This window comes from Chenopodium album, chromosome 14 (genome assembly GCF_948465745.1).
Source record: "Chenopodium album chromosome 14, dcCheAlbu1.1, whole genome shotgun sequence".
In the NCBI taxonomy this organism is placed as follows: domain Eukaryota; kingdom Viridiplantae; phylum Streptophyta; class Magnoliopsida; order Caryophyllales; family Amaranthaceae; genus Chenopodium; species Chenopodium album.
In genome coordinates this window covers 10,066,865-10,086,403 of record NC_137847.1, presented here as the reverse complement: position 1 = coordinate 10,086,403, position 19,539 = coordinate 10,066,865, and the positions used below count along the sequence as shown (strand labels likewise).

General features: G+C 34.2%; 1 protein-coding gene across 2 annotated transcripts; it reads right to left on the bottom strand.

Moving 5' to 3' along the window:
* Positions 1 to 4,904: 4,904 nt before the first annotated feature.
* LOC145580036 (phospholipid:diacylglycerol acyltransferase 1-like) lies at positions 4,905 to 15,685 on the bottom strand. 2 transcript variants are annotated; one of them, XM_081637353.1, is made up of 8 exons: positions 15,123 to 15,685; positions 10,710 to 10,932; positions 9,483 to 9,766; positions 7,761 to 8,088; positions 6,462 to 6,721; positions 5,639 to 6,130; positions 5,482 to 5,556; positions 4,905 to 5,313 (listed from the first exon to the last, which is right to left on the bottom strand). In XM_081637353.1, the coding sequence occupies exons 1-6, from the start codon at positions 15,563 to 15,565 to the stop codon at positions 5,647 to 5,649; spliced, it is 2,022 nt and encodes a 673-aa protein (XP_081493479.1). In that variant the 5' UTR covers positions 15,566 to 15,685; the 3' UTR covers positions 4,905 to 5,313; positions 5,482 to 5,556; positions 5,639 to 5,646. The 2 variants fall into 2 exon arrangements, with proteins under 2 accessions (XP_081493479.1, XP_081493478.1); XM_081637352.1 differs by having other exon boundaries at positions 4,907 to 5,316.
* Positions 15,686 to 19,539: the final 3,854 nt, after the last annotated feature.

Here is a 19,539-nt window from a genome sequence, read left to right as displayed (position 1 = left end):
CTTTGAAATTATACCATACACAGCTGAACATCCATTGGTCCTCGTCCTTGAAATGCAGTAGAATTTCGTTGTTATCAGTTGATATTGCCAAAGGAGTAGAGGCTAACGAAGCCCTAATTGGATACAAGTCCGAAACACTTAATAATAGAACCCATGATCTAACAACCCATGATTTTAAAACAGTGTACTCTTTCACCACCCATACCTTGATTCCTCCCTCTAGGACACTCAAGCAACCATTCAAAACCCCTATATGATTTATGTCACTTTCGACGCTGGGTGCCGGAATTACATTCCAGTTCCCGTCGCAAACATTAAACGTTACAATTCTTTTGCGTTGATATATAAAATACAACAAACAAACCTCGGGTTTATTAATAATATTACTTGACCGTACAAAATGATCCGTAAAATAGCACTGACGTTCCCATGACCCATCTCTTATGCTGTATATCAAAACATCGTTAATAGGAAACAAAGAACCACCCTGGAAAATCACGACTTTGTAGTCATCTTTAATGATCATATCTGAGTCCAATATCGAAATAATAGTCCTCATCATAATTGGGATTTAGGAGTGAACGAATAATTGAATCGTTCCTAAGATTATCGGTCCTAGGAATAATATGATAATGACTGGTTAATGGATTTAGCAAGATCAAAGTAGAGTAGGAAAAGATGCAAAGTAACAAGTCATGGCATGAAGCAACAATCTTAGTGATTCCCCAATTATTTAGGTATCGAGGAAGTTCAATTTTCTCCGCCTTCGAAACATGGTTGTCATTGACTTGGACTCCGTAAAGCTTACGATCGTGTTTGGTAAATACCAGGAGAGAATTGTTCTTATGGCGGAGATTATAAAGATCGATGAATTCCGAAGATGATATGAGGGTAAACCATGACTTACACACGAGTTTTGCGCGACATAACCACTTTATGTTGGGAAGCCGTACTAGTATTTGCGAGAGTATGTCTGTAGGAAGCCCTTCAATGGACTTGATTCACTTGCCATTGATTACTTTTTTTTTAACCAAAACTAAACTTTTAGCTTAGCTTTAATGATCTAATGGAGATTAATTTAACATGTATCAAGTATTTATATATGATCAAAGGTACAAGATAATATTTAGGTAGAATTCTACAAACTACATAAGGATTAGGATTAGGAAACAATAACCACTAATTATTTGAACCAACAAATATTAACATTATTATCTCACTTGATATCATATTATCTTCTCAATATTATTATTTATAGGCAAATAATATCTCTTTGTTCTCACACAACAAATCATAATATCTCTTTGTCTACAATATTATCTTATTCTTCTTTGTTATTAATTCTACAATTCTACAAATATATATTTCGTAGCGTTGTAGCCTTGTAGGCTCGTAGCAATCTCCTTGTATTATACTTCTTCCGTTTTTTAGTTGACACCGTTTGACTTTTACAATATTCACACACTACACTTTAACTCACTTTTGTGATTGATAGATACAATAAAATATAATCATGTGGGATCTTGTTTAAATCGTCTTCATGTATATTTTATTAATATTCACTTTTTATAATTTTACAATATTGATAATTAGAGTTATAAAGCATTAAAAACATGTGTTGTCAAGCATGATATGGAGTAACAGAAAGATGTCAACTAAAAAATCAGAGAAAATATTAATTAAGGGTTCGTTTGGTTTTCTGTTTTTTGGTTTTTTTTGTTTTTTAAAAGTATATTGTATATGTGACATAATGAGCCAAAAAATATTTAGACTTTATTAAAATCATGATAATTTTGAAAACTTACGACTGAAAAGTGGAAACACTATTTTCTTGTTTCCTGTTTTTGGTTTTTAGTTTTCAAAAAAATAGGAAACTAAAAACAAAAAATACTGTCAAACAAGCCCTAAGCTATGTAATTAATTCTATAGATTAACATACGATTATTCAAACCTTTTTTTATTTTTTTTTATTTTTTTTCTAGGTTTCCTTCTCTTTTGACATAAAAAGAATTTAAACAGGATTTGGAAATTGTTGATTGTAATTTTTTTTTTTTTTTTTTTTTTTTGTAGGAGACTTTTGAGTGGCGAGTGGCTACAATTGTAAAGGCAAATTTGTCAAAAAAAAACCTTTTAAAAGCGTCATTTTGCAAAAGAAAACCTTTTAAAAGCTTTGTTGTAAAAGAAAACCCAAACACACCTAATTTTTGTTGAACACAACCTGGTACCTCTAATTCACCTAATTAACTACGAATTACTTCTAATTATCCTTTAACTCTATTTAATAATAACATTAGTTTATAAATGAAAAATAAAAAATAAAAAAAACCCAAAACCACCATCCCCACCACCACCAACCACCCACTCCCTTTCCCCCTCCCACGACATCAGCCCCCACCACCTATATTAAGCCACCAGAATTGTTGCCCCCATCCAATAAGCCAACCACAAAAACCACCCCAGCCACAACCTACCATCAGCTAGCGTACTCCCGTCATCAACCACCACCAAGAAAACCGCCTTACTCCCATCGCCAGCCCACCATGAAAAAACCCACGCCCCAGAAACATCAACTCAATGCGACCACGAATTGCAGGTCGAGTACAATTATCTTGGCGAACATGGCAGTGGAAGGATGAGAGTGAAATTTGAGGTGAAATTCAAGTCTTCAATTGATAAATTAGGGTTTTGTGAGATAATTTAGGGAAATTGAGAGGGAGAAGCCATTGCTAACCTTGATTGAGCTAGGAGAGAGAAAGATGAAATTGGGAATTTTTGGAGGAAATTGATGAAGAAGATGAAGAAGAAAGGAGGGTGTAAGGGGGAAAGGGAGGTGGGTTGCCGGCGGTAGGGGGCAAGGCGGCGGCTCAATTGGGGGAGGAGGGCTGCTGCCGAGGGAAGGAGAAAGGGAGAGGGAGGGGTGGCTGGCTGGTGGTGGGGGTTCTTTTTTTTTTTTTTTTTTTTTTAAATCTATAAATTAATTTAATTATTATGTACTAAAATAAGAATTAGAAGTTGATTAGAAGAAATTAGAGATTAATTAAGTGAATTAGTGGGACTAGGTTGTTTTAAACAAAAATATTTCAACTTCGGGTTTTCTTTTACAACAAAGCTTTTAAAAGGTTTTCTTTTGCAAAATGGTGATTTTAAAAGGTTTTTTTTTTTTTACAAATTTGCCTAGATCAAAACTCATAGTTTGTTACATTTAGTTAACTAGACCATTAGACGGGATGACTTAATATTTAAATTAAAAAAAAAAAAAAAAAAAAAAAAAAAAAAAAAAAAACTTCTTTCTGTCATCTGTATACCATTGGACAGGGTGACTTTGAATCGGTTTCCTGTTGATTGATCTTTCGTTTTTGTTTGGATAATGAAAATATGACAAAAAAAAAAAAACGTTATGGCTTGAGCACGCAAGCTAATTGGCTAGTTGGGTGTATCAAAAATACTCACCAACATCTTTTTCTTTTTTCTTTTTTTTTTTGAAAGAACTCCCCAACATCCTTGAATGTGAGCAAGTAGATATTCACTCAACCAATAACTAATTTCACATATAATTTGTGGATAACCAATAAGGCAATAACTATCTTTTACCACCCAATTAAGGTACTAATTTATTTTATTTTTTTTGAAAAAGGTACTAATTTATTTTAATCATATGTATGCTTAATTCTGCTTTCTTTCTGATTATATTATGGCCGGCTGTAATTAATATGGAATTTCATCATTCTTGTCCAATTTCTTGGGATTCTTGTTGATTCTGTTTTAGTGTTTTGGGCGTGTTTCGGCCTCTAATACTCTTTATGTTCATAAATAATTCTAGGATGTTCGGAAAAAATTATCACTTATCCGTAATATAGTTTTGATTTATGATTAGATTTGCGAATATGCTGAACTAAGTGATGGGAAGTAAATAAAAATGATCCAGCTATTCTAAAATTAAAATCGTCATGAAAACTTTGTGACAACTAATTCCGGATGAGTAAGTAGAATTTAGTTTTTAATTGTTTATGGTAATGGAAGCTTAAACAGAAGAGAAACATAAGCCAACTCTTTTACTGCTCAGAAGATCAAATCAATTCCTTCTCTCATCTCGATCTACAGTTGTGGACAAGGGAATGAAACCTGACTATATTCTTCAATGCTTAACTATTTAAACATGTCTTGGATTTATTAGTTTTTAAAATGCATTGTAATTATGATTCGATCCATGAATTTTTTGGCACGTATACAAGTCCTTTAAGCTTTAACACTTTTGACTTTATAATCTCTGTTTATGCATAAAAAATTAGAATAAGCTACTCATTCCATATATACAAGTATATACAAGGGGAGTACTACGTATCTTGTAGAAGCCATTGAATAGCATGGTTACGGTCCAACCGAAACCGACACTCCCGGCTTTGCCAATCTGCATCTGGTGGTTCACTGAGGAGACATTGGTTTAAGGGTGATTAAATCGGTTGTTAACAAATATTTACTAATAACATTTGACCATATTAATTATATCAAACTAGCATTTTGGCCCGTTCAATGCACGAGTTATAATATAGGTTATTTTTATATAAATGTATGCTTTTCAATAGTTGAAACTACGAAGCTATTGTTACATGACTTTTGAGGTAAATGCTTGTGAAAACTTTTTTTTTTTTTTAAAAAAAAGTGAGTGGAATTGTGAAAGAATAATTAACATTATGTAATATTTTTAATTTAATTTTTTTAATATTGAAAAGGTAAGGAAGTAATATATATTTGCATATGAGTGAGTTGTGAGGACATGTGGCATACGAATTAGTTGTGAGGACATGTGTCATGAATTATTGTGGTTTGAGTTTTTAAATACTAAGTATAGAAGTATAGATTATCAATACTTCGTAACAACCGTTTGAATGGACTTAAAGAGTTAGTTTACACTAGGACAAGATTTTAACATTTACAACATTGATATTCTGCAAACTTACCACCTAAATTATAAAATTGCTATCCAAAAATAAAATCTACATTTGGTTTTCTTATCAAAGAAAACAACAAAATTGTCAATAGACCTAGGTTTCACAACACCCAAAACCTATTGATAACAGGGGACGAAAAGCTGCCCCTTATATTTAAAAATTAACTTCTGTACACAATGAATTGAATATCTAAATTCTAGCCATAACATAACACGAAGAGCGCAAGCAAAGCAAAAGATCACTTGTTATCTGGGTTGCTAATTTCCGTGTTCGATGGCTGATACACGTGTGAGCTACGCGTCATATTTGTTTTGAATCAGCAAACCAAAAACTGAAATCCCTAAGGCAACCTAGTAGAATGCCACTGCTGTAACAAAGAAGATAGGAAATCAATTAATGTGTATATGGTAGCAACTACAAGGTCTAAGCTTCAAAAACACTGAAGAACGCTTGAAAAGTTATATAAGAACTGAAAATGTGAATATTATGGACGAAATATGTAATCATATTAAGAGGGATAGATATTAGATACCAGATATTCTGCAGTCTGCAGCTCTGATATCTATCATCTTTCTGCAATTGTATCCTTCTAAAAAGGACTTATACCCTGAAATTATTCAAGAGTCAACCGGAAGAATAGCAAAAGGAACCAAGATTAACATTTAGTACAGAAATTTCAGCGTACTAACCTTGTTGGCTATAGCTTTAAGTCAATTCTTTCAGACCATTCAAAAATATCAGAATATACACGATTTCCTCCTAAATCCTCTCCTGAAGCACCTGCTGCTACTCGAATAACATCTTCAATCAACGCAAAATTTCCCATTATATCAACATGTGCACCACTTTGGGTGCCTCTACCCTCTAGTAGATTAGCTGGAGGAGCATGATCATACTCCCTGATAAAAGTCCGCATTCCAGAGGGGTTAAAACGTGTTTTTCCTTTCCAGCCTTTAGCACACATATAACCAGCACTTAAAACAGGAACTGTTTCATCTCCATTAACATTGTAAACCCCTCCCTTGAGACAAGAGCACTCATCTGAACCGTCGGCCATTGTATCAATCTGAAAAGGAATGTAACAATCTGCAGTTGCACTCATCTTGTAAACATAGGCTCTCTCAGTAGGAATTCCGACTCCGTACAAAGAAAAAATCTCTATATCTGGGGCATTTGGCAACCTGCATGCATTGTAAATCAAGAAGCATACATCACAAAAGAGAATTTTCAACAACTTTTAACCATCTCACCTCCCTCCCACAACCAACCAGCAACAAGATGAAAGATTATGCAACTTCATTCCAAATCAATTTTAGAATGAGTTACTTTTTTTTTTTAAGAAGACAGTGAATTATTTTACCTAAGAGAAATATTCTATTTTGAGTTCAAAGTCATCATAAAGTATAATCTTGGTTCATGATGAATATGAAACCAAAGCGAGTAGATATAGGTTAGTGGTTAAACATCATTCTGATTTTAAAATTCTGACAACATTGAAACCTAACAACCCACCTGGTTTCTAATGGATTTGACCAATATTTATAATGGTTGTATTTTGGGTCATCCAAATCATCAGCTATGCCATATGAGTAGTGAGCATCACCACGTTTAATCATTTTTGGAGCCACGTAATGAAGTAGATCTAATATTGATCCAGCTGTGTATACTTTATAATCTGCAATGGCTTTGATGCCAGGAATGCCCATGTCATGGTACTCTGTCCATACATCTTGGCAGGTTGCATTAGCAAGGTTGTTGCCTTTAGCGGCACCCTGTACAAACAATAGAAAATGTGAGGCACTCAATACTGGCATGTCACAGTACCTTGGGCTGGGGGGCATTGGAGCATGATATCAAGGATATGAAGAGAGAGAGGACATCAGATTAGCAGCAAGCCAGCAAACAGATCAAACATCAATCATATTCAGTTCATAAACTACTGAACAAACTTTTGAAGTATTTTGTAACCAAAAAATTATGAAGGATGATGCCAATAATTGTTAAATAAGGTGGAAGGCAAAAGTTTGGACTGCCATCCAGGATAAACAATAAAAAATATAACACATTTGATGAAAAATATAACTGCAAAAGTTTTACCATATTCTATTTTGAACTTCATGTTAGGTTACAATTTGCCTGTCGTCCATTTGATGAAATATTAAATTTTGCATAGCTAATATCATCTCCTTACCTACAACATAAAAGGTAAACTATCCAATACAATTTCAATGACCAACATTGGTATAATACTTACCGACAATATTCCTAGTAGAATCTCCATACATCGAGCACTGCCCTTATCATCACATTTTAACTCCAATTGTAAGCCTTGATATTATTAACAAATTCAATTATACAACTTTGTAGCATCACCCATACTTGCTTGGTTATATGAGAAAATCATCCACTGGCTCCATTTACCAGAGTAAAAATTAACAATTTCTAAAAAGTCAGATTTCCTGCATTGTAATGATAGTTTGGCAACTCTATTTGGTGTCAATCCAAGTCAAATTGTCAATACACATCAAATACATAGCTCAAGAGATGCTAACGTGTGTTATTTAGTATACAAATATATCCATGTATATTCAAGTCCCCATTTACCTCCCTAATCTTGTTAGAAAAACTGCAGCAATAATAACAGTACCATAGGGGGAGAAAATATACCCAAACATGAATCACACATAAGCTAATATGTAAACAGGTTAAATGGTACAAGTCTCTACTTTTTGACACACGAAAATAATATTGAATAGTGATTTTTATCTTCTGTGGAAAGGTATTAATATGAAGCAAGGCAGAAAAATTTACCCTAAAGTCCATTCTCTCAATCGTTGAGGAAGGGGCCTCAGCTACATCCTTTCCAAATGATATTATTCTTCCAAAATGCGCACCTTTTCCTGATGAATCCAGGCACCCATTTCCATTCTTTCCAGCAGTGTGTGTATCATTAATCCTCTGCTTCTTCAAAGTACAATTGTACCCATCTTCCGGTGACCAATCAAGATTACCCCAGATGGTGTCCCCGCCTTTTGGTATCATGGACATGGTTGTATCCCATGTACGTGTCATCCTCATTACATGCAGCAATGTTTGGAGACCGAAAACATCCTTATCCAGAACAGAAGGTGCAACAGACCTATACCATGATGAGTTATTTTGCCATTAATCAGAATAGCCGAATCTATAAAATTTTATCCAAAACTACTGGTGTAATGAAAGCACCAATTGCATGTGCAAAGACTCTGTCCACAACATTTCAGAAAACTTGGTTGATTGCAGAAATCCATGTTATATTTGATATGTTCACATTGACTTAGGGTAGTTTATACTGATGACTTCTATCTCATCTGTTAGATGAGTGGTAAATAAGTCAATATTCACAAAGTATCTATAGGATCAGGCATTATTCCTTTCCTACAAATCTATTTCTCTTCCTTTTTCTTTTAATTGATTGAGGAGATACTAATAAAAATAGTTAAAATATCCAATTACTCATTTAAGTAGGAAACATTAATGACACCCCTTAGCCTACACCATAAGTAGGAAATAAGTCAATATTCACAAAGTACCTATAGGATCAGGCATTATTCCTTTCCTATAAATCTATTTCTCTTCCTTTTTCTTTTAATTGATTGAGGAGATACTAATAAAAATAGTTAAAATATCCAATTACTCATTTAGTAGGAAAAATTAATGACACCTTTTAGCCTACACCATATCCAATCCTATCAAATTTCAAACTTAATAATGCACTAGCATCAGTAGTATGCCCAGCTAATGACTAGCTCATAACCCTAATAACAAGACAGAAATTCATGAATACGATAAAAGATAATGTGGATGCATCCCCCCATCTCCCCGTCATATCACAATCTCTTTAATTATTTATAATCACAAGCCAATTCCAGCTCCAAGGCAGTGTCCAGAAACCTAGCAACCTTATGCAACACTCATAAAGTGTTTATTATGTGCAACTCTTTATCTCTTTGTTTTAAATCTATATACCCAAATTATCCACTTCAACAAATGTATTTTATCCTCCAATAAATAAGATGACGGGTACTAAAATTATTTTATCAAATATCAAACACACTTCATAATATATGCGGTCAACATTAAAAAAACTTCTTTTGTGCTTGAACAGTGTCAATGATTATGTAACATCAACTACTTACGTGATAACCAAATCTGATCAAGTAAATATTGGTTTCCATTTTTTATGATCACACATGTCTCCTTGGCATGCATTTTTAAGAGGGGAATGGAGGACGTAGATGGGCAAATTAAACCTCAGTAATAGGGAAGGATTAGGTTACTGTTCCTTAACTCACCTTAGCTAAATTGTCTGTTTACCTTCTTTCTTAAAATGCATGCCAAGGGTCTTGATGCAAATATATATATATATATATATATATATATATATATATATATATATATATATATATTTGTATATATGTAGCACATATGGAAATCATTCACCTTTTATGTAGCCTAATTACATTAGGAAACAAGAAAGATAAGAAACGAGACCTGGCTACAGCGATATCCTTGGCTTCAGCCGAGAATAGTCCAGAAACAGCTTTGGGAACACCTAGAAATGGTCCGCCAATATTCATTATCGCTTTGATATGTTTAGCACACCAATCAGATCCACCCCCACCACCCATTGGGGCTGGTGCCTCAACCCATTTCATAAAGTGTAAAAAGTACAAAGCACCCATGGAATGTGGAATGACAACCACCTTGTTCCCTCCATTTGTTGCAACCATAAGTTCTATATTACTTTTCATCCTGCTAAGAGTTTGATCCCTTACCTGATGATATTCATCGAAGAAAAGTAAAACACATTTAAACAAGAAGCATGATCAGTTTTTGTCATGTGGGTTAAGAGCTAGTTCGAGCCGCAATACATACACAAGTGCCTCTAGATCTCAATTTAGTCTAATATTAAAAGGTTCAATATCATACGGATTCATACCAAGCTAAGCCATAGATCTACATAACAGCTAGATACATTTCTATACATCAAACAGAATTATAGCACATCTAATACAAAACCTATATTCTATACATCTCAAAATACTGATTGGTACTCCCTAAATGGCACTCCCATGTCCCATCAACAATGCAATTAAAATTTCATACAAAATTACAATCCACAGATATGAAAATTAGACTCTTCCTTACTATACGTTTTATCACATTATTGATTATTCTTGTTGAAATCTGACAAAATTAGAAAGATTAGTGCCAAAACTTCTTTCCATTTTCTTATTATTGAAGATCTTCAATTGTCTATTATTCCCTCCGAAATATCAGCCTATCAGGTCAAACTAGACTTTCATTCTGAAGACTAAGAATTCCAAATCGGGTCAACCCAGACTTTCATTCTAATAAAACACATATACATTCCTTAAAGCTATTGATAAAACACCATATATACTTGTAAATGAAATACTTAAATCGAGAGGTAACAATATATTAGCTCTCCAAAAAAATTTATCAAATTACACACATGACACATGCCCAACACAAAATAATAAAGACCTCTAAGTTTACATCCCAAAATTCATGACTCTGAAATATGACAGAATCCATATTAAATAAATATGAAGTCACTGCAGCACCACAATCAAACACTACTACTATTACTACTACTACTACTACTACAACAACAATAACAACAACAGCACCAACAACAACAAAGCGTAAGTCCCTATTTGCAGTGTCATAAGGAATGATTGCTTAAAAATATACCTCAGTGTTCTGGAATGCAATTCTCCAATCATATGCAGCCATATACATTGTTTTCTCCTCATACCCTATTCGAGCCAGATTAGCAATCAAAACAGCCCACACAAAATAGCCAGGAGCAAAATAATCGGCAGCCACAAGACCGGAGACAGGTCTGACTCTTACACCAGCAGGATCAAGTCCAGTCTCATTATCCAGAGACATGTGCTCAACCCAGCAAAGGGGTCTGCCCAAAGAAATTACAATATAACAAAAAAACATAAATAAATGAAAAGAATCATTGAGTTAAAGAGTATAATAGATTAATTTCATAACATCAAGCAAAATGGTATAACTGAAATATGAAGGAAAACAAGTATGAACTGATTGAGTTAAGCAATAATTGTTAAGTTCTGATCAAAACTTGAAACAAAATGATAATCTTAGTACATATGCAATCACAATTGGAAATATGAGCTTGAATGTTTTAGAAAACCGGACGCAATGACTTTACGGGCTAAGATTCTATAAGACAATTTTACGCTCCTTGCTTGAAAGCATTCTGTATAATACTTAATGTGCATGAATGTTAATGGCTGCTCCATGGTTAAGCCATGGAAGTGGCTAGGCAAACAAAGAAGCTCACTCAGCACACGTGTCCAAGAAATTAACAGCAAGCATAAATAGCTATATATCCATTTTGATTTCCCCTAATTTTCAGTTTGGTCAAATATATGAAAACAAACCTGGACACTAATTTAAGAGTAAGCAATATTTGTTTTTTCCCCGTCAACATTTGTCACTATATGTAGATGTCAAGACAAGCAATATTCTACTAATAACCACAAACACAATATGCTCTTGTGCTTGAAGTGGAGCACATCAAAGCAGTTACCTTAACTTGTAAATTTGTAATACTAGGTCATAAAGAGCTGGAACATGAGACTACAGCAGTCCAAGAATGTAATTTGCAGGTATGGGTGAGAGAATTGGATGACAAAGATTTTAACGGTAGATATACACCCAAGTTTGAATGAACTTAACCATGCAACCATATACTTTATTACTCACACCATTTACCTCTGATGTTTGAAATAACTAATTTATAAAAAAAAATAAAAAATAAATAAATAAAATAAAATAAAAAACTCTTAAACCTTTATAGTGTTATGAAAACTAATTTAAGGCGCTAACACCGCCAAAAGTCCCGAACCCACACACCACCCCCCAGCCAACAACCGCCACCTTGACAGCCACCAATCTGGTAGGAATTTTCCATTCCATTTAACATTTCTACAACTTGTTTTCTATCACTTTAAATCTTATCGTTCTACATCATCCAAGACTTCACAATTACAAGTAACACTAAACAATCAATATCTTGCTGATGAGATGTCAAATTTAGTAGTAAGGACACAAGATAGGATAGTTATGAGACAAGATCCTAGTCCCCTCAGCCCCTCTATCATTGGTGCCTTTGTTGTCCCCTCCCCTCCTACAATGCTATCTAAAATATTAAACTTATCTTTCCCATAGTAATATAGCAAGGTGAAAACTGCAAACAGTCATCTAATCCCAGGTAACATCAAACCCTTCTTCAGCAAACCACAGATCCCCATTCACCGAATCATCTATAGATCACATACATATCCCAATATTGACACCACTACAAAATGGCATGTCGGGATGTCATCATGTTTTACTTCTCCAAAATTTGCTCATTACTTGTCTGTATCTTGGCCTCTCAAAGGTGAGCATTTGCACCTTTCAATAACTACCTAATAAATGATTATTTTTGGTATTGTAACATCTTTGACCTAAGTGAAAACTACTTCGAAGAAATAGAAAATTGGAATGAGAATAAACATCTTTTCACCTTCATAAAATATCAGCACCCTAAACAATGACCACTTCATATGTAACAAAGTCAATGAACCCGCATTGTGCACAATAAGGTGGTTAATACTATGGAATTAACGCAAAACCAGAGAGGGAGAGAGAGAGAGAGAACAATGATGGTGGTGGTGAGGTTTAGGGCTTGGAAGCATTGGAAGGAAGGAGAGGAGAAGGTATAAATTGACTGGGTTAGCCTAAGAGAGGGGAAGGAGAGAGTGAGAAGGGAAGAGTTAGGGAGAGATAGAGAGTGGTTTGAAGGGTTAACACAATTAATAGTAGCCTTGTGTTAGCCCTTACAATGCTGAACTAAGCAGACAATATAAGCATACAATAGAATTACTTAGAATGCTTCAAGGCATAAATGTCTGCATAAGTTATAAACTGAAATGATAAGATTGACAATTTAACTCTCACCTGAGCTGAGCTTATCATGATTTTGGAGGGGTGTTGAGAGGCAGAAGTAAAAAAAGAAAGATCAAACTCAATCACTCTTTTTGATTATTTTAAATTCTAATAACTGGTAGATAGCTCCTCTTCCAAAAGTAAGTTATCAAAGAGCACAAAAGCGCATTTTAACAAGATCAACTCGTGCTCAAGTAATTTTCTAAAGTTAAAGAATACAGATAACTCTTTAACCTCACTTAATACAGAGTAACATCTTTCCTAATTGAACTTTTATAGTTGCATGGGCTTCTCACATGATCTATCGCCTTGACTGAAAGCACTAGTTGCATGGCCAGATGAGGACATATGTAGACACAAATCACAGATGCTCAGCCACCAAGAATAAGGCTATGTTCATTTCACCTAAATTACTAAAATTTGATTACCAGATTTAACTCAACTTTGACCTTAATTGTACACAAATCTTAAGATTAAAATAAATCAAATGAGATGCCAATAGAATCGTACTATTGTGTACTTTCCAAATCAATCAAAGCATTAATCCCATAAGTGGGGTCGGCTACATTAAGTCATTAACTGTACTTTCCAAATATATTTTAACAATTTTCAATTTAAGGAATTAACGATATTTAGTGACAAGTATATGCAAATAAATTTTTATCTAATCTGACTATTTCTAAAATAAACATACAGTCGTTAAATAAGATGATTTGAACCGAGCCTAAATCTATGAACTTCATTGTGCCTAGTGATCATGGGAACAACCTCCTTACCCAAAACATTTCCTTATTTAACCTGCAGCAAGACAGATCGATAAAAAGAAAGAATATTTACCCATCTCTTCTAATCTCTTAAAGCTGCTTAATAACCAGGAGGCAGGAATTGTAAGCTACCGTAGAATGATATTCTAACATCTACCAAATAGAAAAACTCAACAAACTACGTGTGCACATCTCTAGTCTCGAATCTCTACTTTGACAAGGTGAACAAAACTAAAGAACTCACAATACTTCGATTCTTCAAGACTTTAAAAAAAAAAAAAACAAAACAAAACAAAAAAAACAGTCCATCCTCAATATTAAAGTCAGTAGCTTAGGTAATCTTCAGAAGACTTGTATTAGAAACTCCCATACACAAACCGTACCTAGCTTGCACCATATACTTGTTAACTACCAAAGAGATAAAGCTATGGAAACGCCAATATACAGGCCAAATACATGCCATAGAAACTAAAAAAGTTTATCTTCTGTTATGGATAAAAATATGTAAGAATTAGTCAACGGTAGTCAATGAAGACCAATGACGAAGACTCTCCTCGACGAAGCCGTAAGCTCGACGACGCACTGTTAGCATCGACGGAAGACCAAGTCAAATAACAACCCCCTATTTTTTAGGAAAAGGATAAGCAAGGACTTAGTCCAAACTCAGCCAAATCAGTCCGATAGAATTCAAAACAGAAGAAGAATATTTTCAGCAACTAAATCCGAGAATCAAGGGCATGAACTTATCTCCTTGCAACGGCTAGGGCATAACCTGGCAGATCGTCTATATAAGGGTTGCAGCAACAGCAAACATGGCACGAGTTCCAAGTCTTCATCCTACATCACAAACTTGGAATTCAATATCATTTTTTGCATAGTGAAAGTTTGGTAGATCCTCATTCTACCCGCGGTTTTTACCTTCCTTGGGTTTTCCGCGTCACCTGTGTCATTTACTTTTCTCCTTTATTTCACGTTATATTTTGCTTAGTTGATCCGTAGCCTAGATTTTGATATTCAATCCCACTTAACGAAAATTAGCATAAACATCTTCCATCAATCAAAAACCCAAATTTCATTGCCACCCATTTGTTAAACCACAAACAATACACTCATCCAAATGAGCTAGGACATTCAAGTCAGAAACTCCGAAATTCGCTTTCTAAACCAAAACCCCTACTCCTATTAGTCCTATAACCTCCCCTAAAACAATTACCAATTACCATTTTTAATCACACCGAAAACAGACCAATTTTGCTTCTATAGCAGTGGCATATGCAATCTAACCCATCATTTCGTACCAACTTTCAATTGTACAATTCAAACATGACAAAACAAAACAATCAAAACATTTGTTATAAGAAGAATATAATTATACCTTCTATACAATTCACCAAAAGTACCACCCCAAAGACGCTTTCGAAACAACCCATCAGCACAATTGTGACCTTCCCAAAGCTCGAGACCCCCGGTAACGATACCGGGGACAAAAACAACAGGATGCTTCGCCTTCAAACCCTCTTTATGTAACTTAACACCAGGAGGATCAGACAATGGCCCGGTAATCGCTTCCGTAACGAATTGCGGAAACGATGCCGGCATTGCATTGAACAAGAACAACATAAACCACCATGTACAGCATACCATTCCTACAACCCAACAACAACTATCTATACATGACCATTTCTTCTTCGACCTCCGAAACAACTCCTCTTTCTCTCTCCTCTTCTTGTTCTCCTCTGTCTCCTTCTCGATTGTTCCGGAATCTTCTATCGGAGGTGGTGGTGGGGACGCACCCTTCCTCCGCCGTGGAAACGGCATTGGAAACTCCGCCGATTCCGATTCCGATTCCGACAACAAATTTGATAATCACACTAAATTATATTGAATTGAGCTGGAATAATTGATTGAGATATTTGAATGTTTGAATTAGCAACGGTAAATTGGATGACCGTTGCTGGATTTGGAGGTGGAGAAGGTGGTTGGTTTGCCGGTGGCAATGGAGGAGAGAGGAGAGAGAAAATGAGAGAGTTTTTTGGTTTTTCTTTTTTTGGGATATTTTTTTTATTTTTGAAAATTTAACTTTTTATTAGGCAAAAAAGGAAAAGACTAAAAAGTGAGAGAAAGTGGGATCCACTGTTCAAAGAGTAAGGTCCGACCCACATTACAGCGAATTAGAAATGGCCACGTGGAAATGGCAGTGTTGTTCTGGAAACAGCTTACAAGATCTAACGGTTGATAATTGCTGATGCATGTAATCTATGGTGGGCTGACGTCGTATGATTATTTTTCTTTGTTTTTTTTATTTTTTTTTATTGGGTTATGATTTTATGAAGACACTTCTTTTCGTCTTTTTGGTTTGGATGGGAGTTGTCGGGGAAAAGGAAAAGGAAAAGGAATTGCATGGAAAGTGCAATGTGGTTTTATTCTAGAGATGTGAAGTTGATTCGTGTTCTTCTAGTTTACTCCTTCACCTAGTAATCCAATCTTGAATGTGGTAGTGACGCTGTGACGTAGTGTATGTTATTTAAGAATATATTAGATAAATAAAAATAAATTAATTGTGTGTGTTCATCTAATCGGCTTTTGATTATAAAGTTTTCGCAATTGCAAGATGTTACATTAGTTTTCTTATTATATGAAAACTAGTCTTCTAACCCGTACAATGCAAAAATTGTTCATGAAATATTACATTGAGAGATCAGAGATGATTGAGGGAGTATTAATAAGTTATTATGGGTGTATAACTACTTAAAATCAAAAAAGTCATCACCGTTATAATGTGTAATAATTTTTGGAACTTTATTTGAAAACGAGGGTTAAATAAAGAAAGTGGTCGGGGCTAACATTAAAGAGAGAAGACAACGCTAAAAAGTTGAATGAAAAAGGGGAGATGAAGATGAAGTGTGCAAGGAAGATGAAATATAAGTTTAGTGAACGTATTAAAGAAAACTAGCCTTCTGACCCGTACAATGCACGGGTTATTCATAAAAATTTGCATTGAAAGATGAATTAGGAAATATCAATAAGCCACTATGGCTATAATGTGTGATAAAAAATATGATTAAAGAAATTTAATTTTTGAAATTGTAATTGAAATGGGAATTAAATAAGGGAGGGGTTAAAATTAAAGAGAGAAAAGGCTGGAGGGGTTAAAATTAAAGAGAGAAATAAAAGCAAAAGGTTGAATCGAAGAGGGGAGATGAAGATGAAGCATATAAGTTTAATGAAAGAATTAAAGAAATGTAGTGTAATAAAAAATTAAATAATAATGTAAGAAGACATGTGACATTTGGATTAGAGAAAAATATATTGAAGTGTAATAGGATAGAGACATGTGTTTTCCTTGGTTATAGTTTTTAAATACTAAGTATAGATATAGATTTGTGTAATAAAAAGAATAATGTAAGAATTGTGACATTTGAAATAAAGATCAAAAAAGATAGAGAAATGTAATAGGATGAAGACATGTGACTTTTCCGATTAAAGTTTTGAATACTAAGGGCTCGTTTGGTTGAATGTAGGAATTGCAAATTCCTTGGAAAATTAATTTCCCATGAAATTGAACTTCCTAGGAAATTCTAAAAAGTGTTTGGTTAACTAAGGGAAGTGGAAATTCCCATGGGAAGTTCCACTTACCTAGGTCCCCCTAGGTAATTAACTTCCCCCGTTTTGTGGGAAGTGGAAATTCATGGGAATTTCTACTTCCCATGAATTTGTCAATCAAACAACTTCAAAGAATTTCAATTCCTAGGATTTTCAACTTCCCATGTTTTTATTTGTCAATCAAACAACCCCTAAGACCACTCTCACTCATGGTAAAAAAAAATAAAATGTCATTCTCTCGCTACCCACTTTTTCACTCCTCTTTTCCACTTTTTTCATGGAAGTTTTTTTTATACAAGTCCTCACACACTCATGGGCTAAAATAAACCCACAACAAAAGTAAAATTATTTTATAATAACAAATTAAGTAGAAAATTGTGATTTTTCGAAGTGCACAAAAATATAACAAAATGGGTGTCTACTTATAGATGAAAATAAATTGTGAACATTGATAATTTTTATTTTTGTTTTTATATATGTTAATTTGGTCAAAATAGCTATTTTTATATTTAATTAGTGGGTACACAAGTTACTGTAGCATTACAAAAATATCATGGCCTTGGGCATTTCTGATTTTCCTCATGGACATTTATTTTTTTGCCCATGAGTGGGATACATGTTTTTGGGTTTTTACCTTGAATTTCTCCTCATGGACATATTTTTTTCCATGAGAGAGAGTGCTCTAAGGGTCTGTTCTCTTTAGCTTATTTTCAGTTCTGTTCGGCTCCAATAAGTTTAGTTCAGTTCGGCTCTTAATTTTCTTCTCTCATAAAATATTCAATTCAGTTCTGTAATACTCCTCATGATTGTTTTAAAAGGATTAGATATACTACTCATATCAACAAGGTGCATCATCCTTTTAGGGAGCTCATATAATAAGATACTCCACAGTTAAGCGTGCTTGGCTGGGAGTAGTCTTGTGATGGGTGACCTCCTGGGAAGTTTTCCCGGGGTTTTTGATGTTGGGGCTTTAGAGTTTCGTGGGGGTAAGGAGGGGGAAGGGTGGTTCGTGCGGCATCGGAGGGTCTAGGGGCGGCCGGCGCCGGGGAAAGGGGATCGACACTGGGCATGAGTGGTGGCTGGCGGTTGGCTGGCAATGGTGGCTAGGGGAAAGTGTGGTTAATTGTTTTTAAAAAAAAAAATTGAAAATAATTTAATTGTTAAAAAAATAAAGGAAAATTTGATTTTTCAAGGATAAATTAGTCATTTTGCCTTTAGATAACTATATTTAATTTACTAGTTAGGCTTATAATAATAGATTAATCTCATTTATGTCACCATTAAATTATAAGACAAATAGTCGATTACCAAAGATAATTTGATTTTTTGATGTTTACCATTGAGAAAAATAAATTAAAACTGGTGAGCATTACTAGGAATTTCCCTAATATTTAAAAAGTAAAAAATTTTGCTAAACGCCACTCGCTACCTTTCAAACGCTAAAATTATGGCATATGCATATTAACCTTTTGATTCAACCCTAGTCTAAAATTTATATTGTTTTTAGCAACTTACGCAGCATTTTCTAAAATTCACAAACGTGTATAATAGTCATATAGAAACCTAATAGAGATGGATGGAGAATATTAGACATATGGTATCCATAGTTACTTAAAGATTAGACTAGCTATTTGGTTTTCACAAGGTAGGTTTAAACCCACGATTTTAATATATTTAACACTAAGGGCTTGTTCTAATTTACTAAATTGAATTGTTTATGAGATAAGGAAATAAAGAACTGGACTGTTTATCAGATAATGAAATTACGAACTGAATTGAACTGAACTGAATTGAATTAAATTGAAATGAACTAAAATTAAGCGAAAGAGAACATGTCTAGTAATCTATCTATATATTATACTAAAACATAGCACACTAACTTCAAAGTTGACACGTATCTCTGTTTTTTTTTTTTTATTATTATTTTTTTGTTGTTGTATAATTGACAAAGATGCTATTATTAAGAAGACTGCAAGATATATGATATCCTTGACTTGCTTAATATTGTTTTTTGTTTTTTTAGCAAGCTTAATATTGTTTCTCAATCAATATTAATCACGGATATTTAGCATAGATTTAGAGCTTGTTCTCATTAACTGAACTCAGCTGAACTGAACTGAACTGAACTGAACTGAGCTGAATTGAACTGAACTGAACTGAGCTGAGCTGAACTGAACTGGACTGAAATG